Source organism: Lycium ferocissimum, chromosome 12, assembly GCF_029784015.1.
Source record: "Lycium ferocissimum isolate CSIRO_LF1 chromosome 12, AGI_CSIRO_Lferr_CH_V1, whole genome shotgun sequence".
NCBI classification, from domain to species: Eukaryota; Viridiplantae; Streptophyta; class Magnoliopsida; order Solanales; family Solanaceae; genus Lycium; species Lycium ferocissimum.
The window spans coordinates 38,382,250-38,398,383 of NC_081353.1; the positions used below are offsets into that span (position 1 = coordinate 38,382,250).

A 16,134-nucleotide genomic window follows, 5' to 3' on the forward strand; every position below is an offset into this window, starting at 1 on the left:
TAATTATTAATTTTGTTATAATATTAGATAGACCAAGACGTAGTAGTCTCACGTTTTTCAATTAGAAATATTTTGTATTTCGATTAGCCAAAGGTTATCAAACTATATCGCATACTGCACTACTACGTGAAATTATTAGGATTCCAATTGAGTCCTTTGGCAAATAAAACCTAGGACATGTACTACATAAAATAATTTAGATTCCAACTAATAATTAAGGCCTTTGGATCACAAAAAAAAAACCTAACACATGTACTATATAATACATTTAGAGTATATGTTTTGTAGTGAATCACATGCACATGGGGTTGAGTCTATTACTCACTATAAATAGCACTATACTACTACCACGTTTTCAAGCAAAAACATTCTTCAATGGCTCCTCTTTCTCTACCTAAAGTTTCTTTCTTTCTTTTACTAATAACCTTATCTTTTTACTCTTCTCCTTGTGCTGCCAAAACAAAATGTTGCATCACTTCTCTTTACCAACTCGGTGATTCTATTGCTGATGCTGGAAATGTGATCCGTATACCCGATGCCCACGTCCAGGCCCGAGCCTGGGGACTACCTTACGGTGAGACCTTTTTTAAAAAACCTACCGGTCGCTTCTCTGACGGTCGTATTATTGCTGACTACATTGCCTCTGCTCTGAGCCTCCCCTTCCTCAATCCTTACTTGGACAAATCGGGTGTTTCTTTTAGTCAAGGAGCCAACTTTGCTGTTGCTGGTGCCACCGCGCTGAATAACTCTTTTTGGGCTACTAGGAACGTTACATATGTCCCTTTTAACGTTCCTCTCCCTGCTCAATTAGAGTGGTTTAAATCTCATCTCCAGTCAACCTGTGGCACTAACTGTGCACAAACCCTCAGAAACTCTCTTATAGTCTTGGGGGAATTCGGTGGAGTCGACTATTGGAATAGTCTCGCACAAAATAAGGGAGAACCTGAAGTCCGGACATACGTTCCTTTAGTTATTGATGGCATTCTAAGTGCCATCAGAGATATGATCCAGCTAGGGGCAACTCGCATTTTGGTTCCAGGAGTTTTTCCATTCGGATGTCTATCTGGATACCTAACAAGATTTCCTGACTCTAATCCCAATGCTTATGACCAATTTGGTTGCTTGAGATTTTATAATCGTTTCGCTACGTACCACAACACTGAACTTAAGAGTGCTCTGCAAAATATACAATGTGAGTTCCCACGTGCTAAAATCGTCTATGGGGATTACTATGGTGCATTTAGGACTATTTTTCGCTTTGCTCCTTGGTTGGGATTTAATACGAGCACATTGGTATCTCAATGTTGTCGATGTTGTGCTGGTGCCGGACAATGTGTAACACCTGGTGACGGATTATGTCCTAATCCGGCTCAATACGTCAATTGGGATGGCCTTCATTTGACAGATGAAGCTTATCATCGTATTTCGGACATTGTCATCAAGAACGCCTTTCCAAAATTTGGTTGTTACGGTCTCGGAGATTCGGGTGTATTGTCTAGTTCTTGAGTTTTGAAGATGTTCTTTGTTGGTTATTGGGTGTTTAATTTGACTTTGATGAGATGTGTCCTTTCTTCTTGTGTACGTCTAGTTATTGAGTTTTGAATATTTACTTTGTTGGGTATTCGGGTGCGTTGACTGTGGTCAGATGCATCCTTTTGGAAATAAATATTAATAAAGAATGATTGTTGTTGCAAATAAATATTGTAGTTAAACCCTTGTCGTTTGGGTTAATTTTAACGTACAGTCATAATTGAACTACATATATCCACTACCACTATAAAGTAAAGTTATTAATCGAATACTTCTCCGATAAAAGAGATTGCCCAACATATTCATTACACCCCTTAAGAAAATCTTCAACTCCTGGACAAAAATAAGAATTTCACCCAACTACCTCTAATTAAATAGTATTGAGATTTGATCACATAACACTTAAGAGGACAAATCGGAAAGATAACGTTAATTCTTTCTCGATTTGATAAGCGACACTTTTTTACCCAAGAAAAACAGGCTAAGTGGACACTCTTTTTTATTCGGAGGGAGTAACTTTATCACGTTAAATTTTTTTGATTTTACCCATTATAACAATAAAATCATAACAATAATTTTTGATTGTGTTGTTAGCAACAATAACACAAAATAATATTAGCAGAGAAGTATAGCAAAAGAAGAGGCACAACAAATTATACGTGGTTAGGCCAGTTGACCCAATGTAAATGGATGAAACGAACAATCCACTACATTAAAGATACGACAAAGAAGAGCAGCTCAAAATAAATTCCATATCACAAGGAAATAACCTCACAGTATCACTCCACCGGATTTCTTCCACAAATACTCTCACCATAGAACTTTCTAATTCTAAAAGATTATAGGTGTGTTGTTCGATATGAGGGAAAATGTTTTCTAAAAAATATTTTTTTGAAATTTTTTTCGCTTAACGGAGAAAGGAATTAGAGAAATTTGTAACCTTCTTCCCACGTGAAAAGAGAAAGATATATGGTAGATTATTTTTCATCAAGAAAAAAAGTCAATTGATTTTGTAGGACTTTACAAATTTAATTATAATTTTATGTCCCTTTTACTTGAGATCACCATTTTTACACGTAAGAGATTAGAAAATACATACAAAAGATCTGAAAATGTCTTCTCTTTTATTCAAAATATATATCGTAAATGGTCATAGGAGACCATTTCCTCAAAGAAAAAGAAAAGGAACCTTTATAGAGATATATGAAATGAAATCCATATTTATATAATAACTTACAATATTATTCCACTTTTAAAACATAGCAACAAACACTCTACATAATATATATGACCTCCAACAAAACTTACAAATTAATTAGACACCTAAAGCAACGATTAGTCCATTGGGATTAGCTTAAAAACTTAAAAAATAAGAGCAAGTTGCATAGGACAGTCCAAAACGTTCCAAATATAAAATAAGCACGCGATTGGAAATACAGTTGTTTATCGTAACTTTCCAATCTAAATGCTATGATTAGCAAGTCAGTAAGTACTATCATTAATTTAGTAGTAATATTATATTGCTATGACTAATTAGTACTAGTACACATTTCTTGATACTGTAAATATTTTGTACTTATATTAACCAAATTAAGGTTATCAAACTTGTATTGGGTGAAAAGTGCACCCGGAGTTAGCTCACGTGACCGGAGGGTTCATATAGCTGGCTTCCACTCCTACCAACTCGGGTCACATCCATTAACCTCGATCAGAGCGCTATGGCATAGACCACGTGGGTTTGACAGACACGTCACATCACCCATGCTTTAGGGTTTGAAAAGTCCAACTTTGCCTTATATAAGAGTAGCTTAGGATAGAAGGAAGGATCATCTTGCTTACACTTTGTAACCCTATCTCTCATTTCTCTCTAAGCAATATACAAGAGTTCATCCATTACTTCATATAGCTAGCTTCTTCAATCTTTGACTGATCTTCTTGTTCTTATTTCTGCTTTAGCCATACACTCAGTTGCTCCGAACCGGGCTCACAATAAGAGTTCTCGGGATTGGATACAGCCCATTTGTCTTCAAACCTATAAAAACAAATCTCTAACTGATTTTCTGATTAAATCCGTTTTCACCAGAAAACAAAACTCACATCACTATACGTAAAATAATTAAGATTCCAATTGAGTCCTTGGAATCCCGTGAAAACTAGCACATACACTAGTGCACTACATAAAATAATTTAGATTCCAATCCGCGGTAAAGTCAGGAATTTCACTAAAGGTGTTCAAAATTTAAATTTAAAAAAAAAAAAATTATTTTGATATATACACCGTAGAATTTTGTATATATGTAGTACAATTTTTCGATGTAGGGTGTTCAATTGACTACCCTAAATCTTTGTGCTAATCAGGCTCGATACATCAACTGGAATGGCCTTTATTTTGACAGAAGAAGCATATAATCGTATTTCAAATCTAATCATCAACGACATGATTCGAAAATTCTGGTGTAACAGCTCTGGAGACTCGAGTGAACTGTCTAGTTATTGAGTTTCAAGATTTTGTTTGTTGGGTAGTTGAGTCCGTTTTCTTTCTCGTTGGTATATATTTGGGTGCTTTGACTATGATCATGATTCATGAGGTGTGCTTTCAATAGGTGGAAAAAAATGCGTGATTGTTGTTGCAAATGGTTAAACTTATGTCTAAAATATGATTATTTTTTCTATTTTTCTTCGCAAGAAAAACTTGTCAAAAATGATAAAAAAAAAAAAAAAAAAAAACTAAAATATCAAAATGAACTTGTCCTCTCGGGGTTGATATCATATAGGACTGAGCTTTTCTTAAGAAATGAATCAGTCATCTATGATACCCTATTAGTATATAACATATACCGGGTTGGTATCATAGAAGACTGAGCTTCTTTTGGAACGAATGAACAAGTTCTTTATGATACCCTATTAGTATATGATATATACCATGTGAGTATCATAGAGAACTAAGGAGTGAATCAGTCATCCATGATACCCTGTTAGTACCTGATATATACCATGTGGGTATAATAGAGGATTGAGTTATTTTTTTCTTGAAGGAATGAAACAATCCTCTATGATACCTTGTCAGTATATAGTATATGATATATAGCATGTGGGTATCATAAAGGATTAACAAGTGTTTTTCTTGAAGAAATGAAATAGTCCTCTATGATACCGTATCAGTATATGATATATACCGTGTGAAGATCATAGAGGACTGAGTAATATTGTAATGAATCTGCCATTTGTGATACCTTATCAATATATGATATATACCAAGATGATATCATAGAGGACTGAGTGCTTTTCTTGAAGGAATGAACTGCCAGTCCTCTATGATATCCTGTTAGTATATGATATACCATATGGGTATCATAGAGGACTGCGTAGTATTTTTTGAAGGAATGGATCAATCTTCTATAATACCCTGTCAGTATATGATATATATGATGTGGGTATCATAGAGGATTAAGTTGTATTTTTCTTGAAGGGATGAATCAGTCATTGATGACACTCCGCTAGTATATGATATATATCAGGTTGGTATCATAGATGACTGGGTGTTTTTCATGAAAAAATGAACCGTCAGTCCTGTATGATACCCTGTCAATATATGATATATATACCATATGAGTATCAGAGTATACTGCAACATTATACTTCAACTGATACTGATTTGTTATAATATATGCTAGAATAAGTTATTTTCTGAAATATAGGGAAAAAATAAAAAGATAATATATCAGTTATCCTTTTTATTGATATAAAAAAAAATAAGGTAGCCAAAACGTTTGTAGAATTAGATTATGAAAAAAAAAGGAAGTAATTTTTTTTTTGAAAATAATGAAATTAGAAAGGGAAAAAAAAGTAAATGAAAAACACCAGAAATTAAAAAAGAAGAATAAATAAAAATAGCAAAAAAGGTGAATGAAATTAGATTATGGAGATAAAAAATAATAATAAATGAAATTAAAAAAGGAACAAGAAATAAAGAAACAAATACAAAAAAAAAACAAAAAGAAAGGAGCTAGAATTAAAAATATGGAATCATATTATGGTGAAAAAGAAAATAAAAAATGGTATGATTTGGGAAAAAACAAATGAACAAAAAAGGAGAAAAAAGAAAAGAATAAAAGAAGAAAAGAAGAAAAAAGAGACAATTACCTTCAAAAGCTATAATGGGTAGAAATGGTAAATAGTTTTGGGGGTATGAAAGTAAACGGAGCATAAAAGGGTAATTATTTTGTGTGTAATGGGCATTGATGATTTTTTCATGGACTAGCTAGAAACGAGTTGGGTTTTCTCATGTAGAAGCAGATTCAAAATTTAGAAGATGTGAGTTATCAAATATATTCATTTTTTAAAATGTTTCATATACACAAGATCGAATCAAAATATAGTAGATCTGCTATTACCACTGTTTTGACACTAGATGCATCCATATTTAATTCGTGGTCTCCAAAAAATTACAGAAAATGATGAACTTTAATATATTTATCCTATCATATCTTCTAAAAATTGCATCTATAATCTTTTATGTGGTGAAAAATCCCAAACGACTGGGTTCTTCTTAATTAATGGGAAAAACAGTCAATTTTGCCCTGATGTTAGCCCAATTAGCTAAAAAAATTCTAGTAATTGCTCCAGTTTGAATGAAAAATGACTAATTTTACCCCTGAACCATAGGAAATGGAAAAAAAAATTGTCATTTGTAGTATCAGGGGCAAAATTGGCAATGACTAAATATTATAGAAGTTAATGATGCACAAAGAAGAACTCCAATTCCATGTGCTTTTATTGAATAAATTTACGTACAAAAGAACAAGTCAATCTTTAATCCTAATAGTGTTCTTCAGGCACACAGTATTTCTCTAAAATTAAATAAGTGAATAAATACAAGAATAGAATATGATTGAGGGCAACTTGCTGGAAAAAAAAACTGAGGGCAACTGGCAAGATGCTCGAATCAATATACACACATGACTTAGCAGAGCTAGAGTATAGTTTACAGGTTCGGCCGTACTTAATAATTTTTGTTGCATTTTATATTTATATTATGAAATCTATTAAATATGTAATAATTATTTTTTAAAAACTCAGTAATTTAAAAGAAGTAAAATCTCAAACTTGTAAGCTTTAAATCTCGGCTGTCCAGCCAACTCATTTTAAATGTAGGAGCCATGACGTCACTCAACTCCTTTCAGTGTAGGAAACATGACGTCTGCCAACTCATTTCAATGTAGGAAAAAGAAAACACATTTAGTTTCTTTTATTTTTATAATCGTGGTGTTCGAGTCAGTTTGCGAGCACTTCAACTAATATTTTGGAATACTTGCTACCTTCCACCAGCAACAGGTACTAGTAGGTAACTCTGTCTATCAAAATTTAAAGATGTGAGAAGAAATCACATAGTGTCTTTATCTCCGCTGAAATTTAAACTTCAGACCTCGTGATTCTATATATTGGATTTAACTATTGTACCCTAATATGGTAAAATAATTTGATACTAATTGTGTATTTTAAACCATTGTAACAATGTGTTTATTTTCTAGGTTACTAGTTCAAAATTTTAGGAACTTCACATAATGTGTATGAGTTCAACTCTCATATTCCAATATAGTATTATTTTCTTAAAATAATTAGCGAGGCCTAAAGCCTATTAACAATTAAGATCCCATTAGGATTGGATTGAAACGTATAATGAGGGCAAGTTGCACAAGACAGTCCAACATTCCAAATATAAATTAATTATCACGAATATAGGTATTAATAAATATTTGTATTAGGTAGTGTGTCAGTCAACAACGAATATATTTTCCGAGGTTTATAAGTTTTGAATTTACAGTCGAAACCATAGTTCATTTTAGTTATTGAGTCCGAAATTAAATATTCATAGAATATATTAATGATTTTTTTTTAATACAAATGCAGAGAATCTAAGCAAAAGCTATTGGATTCACCCGACTCTTACCTAGCTTATATCATAGCTCCCATATGTCTACGACAATCCTGTATCACGAATTAAGTTGACTAGAAAAAGAGGTTCTAGACATTTCAACCCTGCGTGAAAAAATATTACTTATTAACTTCCAGTTTATGTTCTATCAAAATAGAGAGGAAAAGAAAATACAATTTCAAAAATTTCAAACTAGGCAAAGTTTAATTTAGTGAACTTTCTAATATAAATGCAGGATCGAAGCAAAAACTATTGAATTCGTCCGACTTGTACCTATTGTTATAACTCCCATGTATGCGACAATCATGTATCACGAGTTAATTTGACTAGTGTTTTTTTTTTTTTTTGGGAAAAAACATAGGTTCTATATACGTTTCAAAGCTGCATGAAAATAATTACTTATAACTTCGAGTTATTCTTGTACCAAAATACAGAGGAAAATACAATTACAAATTTTTTAGGCAAAGTTTAGTGTGTTGGACTGTCGAAAAAAGAATATGTAGTGATGGAGGTTTTGGGACAAATTAAACAGTATTACACACTCTATATATGGCTATTAATTACTTTTCGCTATGGTATTTTATTTCTAATATTGACCTAATTAGTGGGAATTTTATTTTTATCTAAATTCAAATCATTTGGTATAGTACTAATTAATAGTGTATTTCTTTAAACCATAGCATAGACAGAAATTTCCCTATAACTAAACGCATCTTGTCTTGTATTCATACTAGCACATGCACTACATAAATTATTTTGGCAATGATCTGTATTTAGGCTGCTAACTTTCTTTATTGGCAACTAATTAATTTTGTTATAATATTACATAGACCAAGAGTTAGTAGTCTCACGTTTTTCAATTACAAATATTTTGCATTTCGATTAGCCAAAGGTTATCAAACTATATCGCATATTGCACTACTAGGTGAAATTATTAGGATTCCAATTGAGTCCTTTGGCAAATAAAACCTAGGACATGCACTACATAAAATAACTTAGATTCCAACTAATTAAGGCCTTTGGATCACAAAAAAAAAAAACCTAACACATGCACTATATAATATATTTAGAGTATATGTTTTGTAGTGAATCACATGCACATGGGGTTGAGTCTATTACTCACTATAAATAGCACTATACTACTTCCAAGTTTTCAAGCAAAAACATTCTTCAATGGCTTCTCTTTCTCTACCCAAAGTTTCTTTCTTTCTTTTACTGATAACCTTATTTTTTCACTCTTCTCCATGTGTCGCCAAAACAAAATGTTGCATCACTTCTCTTTACCAACTCGGCGATTCTATCGCTGATGGTGGAAATGCCATCCGTATACCCGGTGCCGTCCTCCTGGCCCGAGCCTACGGACTTCCTTATGGGGAGACCTTTTTTAAAAAACCTACCGGTCGCTTCTCTGACGGTCGTATTATTGCTGACTACATTGCCTCTAAACTCAACCTCCCCTTCCTCAATGCTTACTTGGACAAATCGGGTGTTTCTTTTAGTCAAGGAGCCAACTTTGCTGTTGCTGGTGCCACCGCGCTGAATAGCTCTTTTTGGGCTACTCGGAACGTTGCATCTGTCCCCTACAACGTTCCTCTCCCCGCTCAATTAGAGTGGTTTAAATCCCATCTCCAATCAACCTGTGGCACCAATTGTGCACAAACCCTCAGAAACTCTCTCATAGTCTTGGGGGAATTCGGTGGAGTCGACTATTGGAATAGTCTCGCACAAAATAAGGGAGAACCTGAGGTCCGGACATATGTTCCTTTAGTTATTGATGGCATTCTAAATGCCATCAGAGATATGATGCAACTAGGGGCAACTCGCATTTTGGTTCCAGGAGTTTTTCCTTTCGGATGTCTATCTGGATACCTAACAAGATTTCCTGACTCTAATCCCAATGCTTATGACCAATTTGGTTGCTTGAGATTTTATAATCGTTTCGCTACGTACCACAACACTGAACTGAAGAGAGCTCTTGCAAATCTACAATGTGAGTTCCCACATGCTAAAATCGTCTATGGGGATTACTATGGTGCATTTAGGACTGTTTTTCGCTTTGCTCCTTGGTTGGGATTTAATACAAGCACATTGGTATCTCCATGTTGTCGATGTTGTGGTGGTGCTAAACAATGTGTAACACCTAGTGACGGATTATGTCCTAATCCGGCTCAATACGTTAATTGGGATGGCCTTCATTTGACAGATGAAGCTTATCATCGTATTTCGAACATTGTCATCAACAACGCGTTTCCAAAATTCGGGTGTTACGGTCTTGGAGATTCGGGTGTATTGTCTAGTTCTTAGAGTTTTGTAGATTTTCTTTGTTGCTTATTTGGGTGTTTAATTTGGCTTTGGTGAGATGTGTCCTTTCTTCTTGTGTACCGTCTAGTTGTTGAGTGTTGAATATTTCCTTTGTTGGTTATTTGGGTGACCTTGATGAGATGTGTCCTTTCTTTGTGTATCGTATGTCTAGCTGTTGAGTTTTGAATATTCACTTTGTTGGGTATTTGGGTGCGTTGATTGTGGTCAGATGTATCTTTTTGGAAATAATAAAGGTGAATAAAAGAATAATTGTTGCAAATAAATATTGGAGTTAAACCCTTGTTGTTTGGGTTAATTTTCACTTATGATCATAATTTAACTCAATTCACTATAAGTGTAAATATACAGGTCTAATAACTTTTATCACGTTAAAATAATTGAATTTTACCTATAATTATAGCAATAAAATCATAAAATAATCTTTGAGTGAAGTAAATATTAAGAAATGATTGAGTGTGTGTTAATAAAGATAACACAAAATAATACTAGCAGAGAAGTATAACTACTAAAAAGGGAAATTTCGACCTCTTCAGCCCAGAAATTTGAATTTCGACCTAATGAGGTTAAAAACCTGGCAACAACATTGCAATATTTTCCAGCTCATGTGGTCGAAATAATTTTAAAAAATTAATTTTTTATAATATTTATCCAAATTTTCGACATCATGAGGTCGAAAACTATATTTTTTAATTTGGGTGGAAAATGTACTTTCGACCTCGTGAGGTCGAATTTTTTTTGACCAAGCCCTTATTGACTTGGGCTTGAGGTTGAAATTTTGACTTTTTCGACCTCATGAGGTCGAAAATTGGGGTTAAAATCCCAGTTTTTTTAGTAGTGACTGTGTGACACTTTGAGAGATAATATAGAGGAGAGTAAATTTTTCACAAGCATCACAAGGAAATAACCTCGCAATATCACTCCCCACCGAATTTCTTCCACAAATGCTCTCAGTCTCTCACCATAGAACTCTCTAATTCCGAAAGATTATATTGTGGATGTTACTTAACTGAGGAAAGAAGATCCTTTTAGAGAAATTTGTGACCCTCTTCCCACGTGAAAAGAGAAAGGTATGGTAGATTTTTACTATTTTTCCTCAAGAGTCCATTGGTTTTGTTACCCTTTATAAATTTATTTTAGATTTTATGTCATTTTCACAAGAGATTTTCAATTTTACACATAAGAGGCTTAAAATACACAAGATCTGAAGAGATGATTTTCTTCTATTCAAAATTAAAGTGCCCATAAGAGAACAGTTTCTCAAGAAAAAAAGAAAGGAATTTTTTATAAAGATACACGAAATAAAATCCATATTTTTTTATAATCTACAATACTATTCCACTTTTAAAACATAGCAACAAAAACTTTATAGAAATATATATATAACCTACTCAGCAAGTCTATATATAATATAAAGCTAGGTATAGACAAGGTGATGTGGCACCTCTCTATGGACTCCATTTCTATTTATCTTTTTTCTCCTTTTTTGACCTTTTTCTTCCTTAAAAATGTCTAAATATATATTTTCATGAATTTTAATTACAAATCCTTCATTATAAGCTTTAAATAACACTAAATATACACAATAATGTCTTGAGTCTCTTGAGTTTTATATCTTTATTGTAGTCTTTAAATGTAAATTAAAGCTTATGATCAATGCACTTTTTAACTGTCGGCGTCAATATTTTATTTAATAAGATTGTTGAACCCTGAATATTTGTATGCTGAATTTTTTTTTTCCCATTTTATTTATCATTTTTCTCCTTCTTTTAACTTTTTTTTTTCTCATTCTTTGATTATCTTTTACAATTTCATCTCATAGCTCACATCTCTTCAACTTCTACTCTTATCTATATGTAATATAAAGCTAGGCATAGACAAGGTGATGTGACATCTCTCTATGCCCAGCAATGACATTTTCCTTTTTTCTGCTTTTTGGGTAGTTTTTTCTTTATTTCTCTACAAAAATTACTAAATAATTGGATTAAAAAGCATGGACCAGACCACCTACAAAGTTGCAATAAATCCTATGTATGAGGCTTTTACTGCCCACGTAACAACAATATTTATTAACACATTAACCCTCACCCCCTTTTTCCAATTATTGATTTTATATTCTCGAAGCATTTGCGTTCATATGATGTTTTACAAAAAAAATCCTATGGATGAGACTTTTCGAAGCCATGTAAGTGTAACAACAATATTTATTAACGTATTAAGCCTAATTTATATCCTCTAAGCATTTGAGTTTACCAGATATTTTGCAATGCATAAACCAGAAAGAAAAAAAAAAACAACTGAGTGAGGTTTTTGACAACTTGAGATGGGCTCCTTTGCTGTTGTGAACATCAACAACCAGAATCTTGGTAAGTGTTGCATAACCTCTTAAAACACTAGCAACAAGTCATAATGTTTTTCAAAAACCTATTTCCCATCAACTGCCAGCAAATGGTTGACACTTATTTGGTATCCTGTATCGGTTGTAAGCAATAACGGTATAACATTTAGGATTTTAATTTATTTTCTTACAATTCTTATTCATAGTTGATTGATTTTTATGATGTATTATTTCTACCGGGGATAAGGAGAAGAAGAAAACCATATGGTGGACAAATGAAAGAAGACTAGAAAATGACTATGGGGAGATTTGAGGATATATGAGACAAAGGCGTCATAATCACTGACCACTTGACATGAATATCCTCTTTGGGAAAAATTTTCTTTGCTTCGTTTAAATAGTTTAAAGTTAGTGTTCTTCAAACTTGACTTGCAAAAAAGTTATTTGATGACCACTTTTTCACCACAAGCAAGATATCTAATTTTCTTATACGGAAAAGGGTCAAATATACCCCTATCTTATCGAAAAAGTTAAATATCATAGTTATCTTTGGGTCCAAATATCCCGCTAGTTATCTATGTGGTCAAATATCTTGCTTCTTAGTTAAAGTTGTCCGATGTAAGCAACATCCAATCCAGGTGGCATTCATTTGATGAGGTGGATGACAGCGTGGACGCCACCCCTCACCCTAACTCATTTTACCCCTCCCCTCTATTTGTTCTTCCACCACTATATTTTTTCCCCTCCACATAGTTGCTGTCTCTCGCCGCCGATATTGACCGTTCGTCGCATGCCGAGCACCCAAAATAGTTACTCCTTTCTCTGTTTTTTAATCCATGCTCTGTGTCCCTCTCTCTCTATATATATAAATGTTTCAGATATATATGTCAAGTCAATATTTGTAGAAATGGCAGTATGTAATGTGCCAATTTGACTGAGAGAGTAGGTCTTATAAATGATTTATTAAAATTTAGGGGCTGGATTATTATAACTGATATGTAAATTGGGGCTGTGGGGAAAATTAAGTCAACTGTCATTCAACAAAATTTGAAAAGAAAATGATATGTAATGGAGAATGGATTACAACCGAGTCTCGAGTTTGAGTAGTTTTTGCTCCATATTAAATTTTAATTTGGATAATTGATATACTACTATTTTAATTTCTAGAGCTCTATCATATGACGGTAATGGTGACAATTATGGTGAAGGGGAAGAAAATTTTAGTGGGGGAATAACAAATAGAGGGGAGGGGTAAAATAGTTAGGGGGTGATGAGGTGGCATGACACGTGGCATCCACCTCATCAAATGTCAATGCCACATAGGATTGAATGTCCATGGAAGGAAGACTTTAACGGAGGAGGGGCATATATGAACAAATAATATAACGGTAGGGGTATATTTGGACCCAAAGTATAACGAAGGGTATATTTGGCCCTTTTTCGATAGTACAGGGGTATATTTGGCCCTTTTCCCTTTCTTATATTCTAATCAGGATTCACGCCAAGGTAGAAATATTTGGAAGACTTTATGAAGGATTTTTTCATATTCAGGGCTCGAACTCGAGATCTCTGGATAAGGGAAGAGCGGCCCCATCAACTTCTCACATTCTTTGATGTTTGTGTGTGTGTGTGTGTGTGTGTTTTTTTTTTTTTTGGCTTGATCTCCTCTTTAATTTGTTCATTGTTTTAGCTACGAAACTAAGAAACTAATTATTTTTCTTTGTTTGATAGGTAATTATTGAATATGTGATAAATTGTCAAACAACAGGAACATTTAAAAAATATTGTCTATAGAAACTCGCTGATTATTTTTTCACTTCCATTATTTTTGCATGCTAGAAGGTTTGGTTTTGGTATTAACAGATTAATGCCAATAAAATTAAATCCTATTTCTGAATATACAATTAAAATTAAATTGAATATGATTTTATTTGTATGGTTACTAATATCTATAAGATGAAGTCTATGAAATTTTGTTTTAATTTAACTTTTTATTTTAATACTCCACTCCTTAAAACTTATAAGGTAACATCAGTTTTGGTACTGTATAACTTGCATTATATAATTTACCTTTTACTTCAGTATTACAATTTTTAACATAAATTTACAAAGAGAGGTGTTTCACCGCGCGAAGCGCGGATTGGTTAACTAGTTAATTAAACACCTAAAGCCCGTTAACGATGAGGCCGAGTTGCCCTAATAAGTTTAATATGCCATGATTAGGGCAAGTTGCATAAGACAGTCCAAAGTTACAAATATATATTAAAAAAAAATAAGCACGATTGAAAATAAAGTATTTTATCTTAACTTTCCAATCTAATACTATGATTAGCAGTTAGCATATGATTCAGTACTATGATTAAACTAGTAGTAATATTTTAATGCTATGACTTAGTAGTACATATTTCTTAATACTGTAAATATTTTGTACTTCCATGAGCCAAATTAAAGTTATCAATCTAACACATGCACTATACGTAAAATAATTAAGATCCCAATTGAGTCCTTTGGATCACGATAAAGCTAGCATATACACTGACTGATGCACTACAAAAGATAATTGAGATTCCAATTAGTGGGTAGTGGCAAAGTCAGGAATTTCATTAAAGTTGTTCAAAATTTGATGAGAATGTGTGCTTTCTTCTTCATCGATAGGTGGGGGGAAAAAAAGAAAAACAAAAAGAATGGTTATTGTTGAAAATTAATAGTTAAACTCTTGTTTTTCAGGTTAATTTTCGTGTAATAAAGTTAAAGTCATTGAACTAACTTTTATCATACTAAAGTAGCTGAACTTTACCTACTATAACAGTAAAATTACAAATATGAGTTGGGAAAACCTCTGACCAAATAAGAGTTGCATCTAGTGAAGGCAAACAGGCCTAAAATCAAATTATTTTCTTGATAACTCAAAACTCCTCAAAGAGCATTGAGCTAAGATTGTTTATGGTACGAGAAATTTGGAGGAAATGTGAAAGTAGAAAACAGCAGCTTATAACTCCTTGATACAAAGTATAAGGACCTAAAATGAAAATAAATGCAAAGATTCTACTAGCATAATCACTACCTTTTTACTGAGATGTAGGACAAAAATTGGAAAAGAATAATAAGGTACGTAAATATAGGATTAGAACTGTATAAGGGTAATAAACTGATAATCTTGGCATTAACATGAAGTGATGAAGATGTTTGTTGATGTTCATCTAATCATGGCATATTAACTTATGAATAGATGACCATCAACAAACAAATCCATAACTACAGAATTCTAGAATATACCTATACACAAGGCCTTGAATGATATTGTAAGAAGAAACTAAGATAGCAATTGCCAATGTTTTGTTTTAAGTTGTAAGGCTGATAATATATGCTCAGAATATCCATATTCCATTAGAAGTATATGCCTTGAGAATATACCTTACTTGTCGTCTATAAATTCTGAGCATTGTTTTCATAATTCATATTTTCAATTGTGAAAGGGAGAGGTAGAGAAAAATTGTAACACTCAAGGTGTGACCTAATAGTCAATGATGTGAGCGGAAATCATGATTGATCATAGTTCAAATCCCAACAGAAACTAAAAACAATGTGATATCTTCCCATGTGAAGAGTTACTAGGTTTATATTGTGATAAGAGGTAACAGGTATCCCGTGAAACCTACCTAAAGATCACGGTTATAAAAATATTTGAACGTGTAATTTCCAATTAAATAAAATTACCATATGCTCAAGGAGCATATGGTAATTTACTGGGCCACCCTTAGGAGTAATAAATATATTTTCTTCTTTTCAATACCTTTCACCCAATTTTAACATCAATCAATTATATCACAACTAGCAAACTATGCCTGGGGGTTGCACGGGGCCAACATGATTAATTTGGTTATTCACTTTAGTTAGTCTTTATGGTTTGTATATTTTGCAAAGGATACCGCGATTCTCCTTAGTGAGTCTCCATATTTTATTTTATTTTTGTCTTATTTTTCCCCTTAATTTCTCAATTGTTGTTAAAATT

At 33.0% G+C, this 16,134-nt stretch overlaps 2 protein-coding genes across 2 annotated transcripts; both read left to right on the plus strand.

Moving 5' to 3' along the window:
- The first annotated feature begins 341 nt into the window (after positions 1–341).
- Positions 342–9,840, plus strand: LOC132039666 (acetylajmalan esterase-like). Its single transcript, XM_059430165.1, has 2 exons — positions 342–1,595; positions 9,770–9,840. The coding sequence occupies exon 1, from the start codon at positions 376–378 to the stop codon at positions 1,504–1,506; it is 1,131 nt and encodes a 376-aa protein (XP_059286148.1). The 5' UTR covers positions 342–375; the 3' UTR covers positions 1,507–1,595; positions 9,770–9,840.
- LOC132039667 (acetylajmalan esterase-like) lies at positions 8,516–9,895 on the plus strand. The gene is made up of 2 exons (XM_059430166.1): positions 8,516–9,770; positions 9,863–9,895. The coding sequence occupies exon 1, from the start codon at positions 8,639–8,641 to the stop codon at positions 9,767–9,769; it is 1,131 nt and encodes a 376-aa protein (XP_059286149.1). The 5' UTR covers positions 8,516–8,638; the 3' UTR covers position 9,770; positions 9,863–9,895.
- Positions 9,896–16,134: the final 6,239 nt, after the last annotated feature.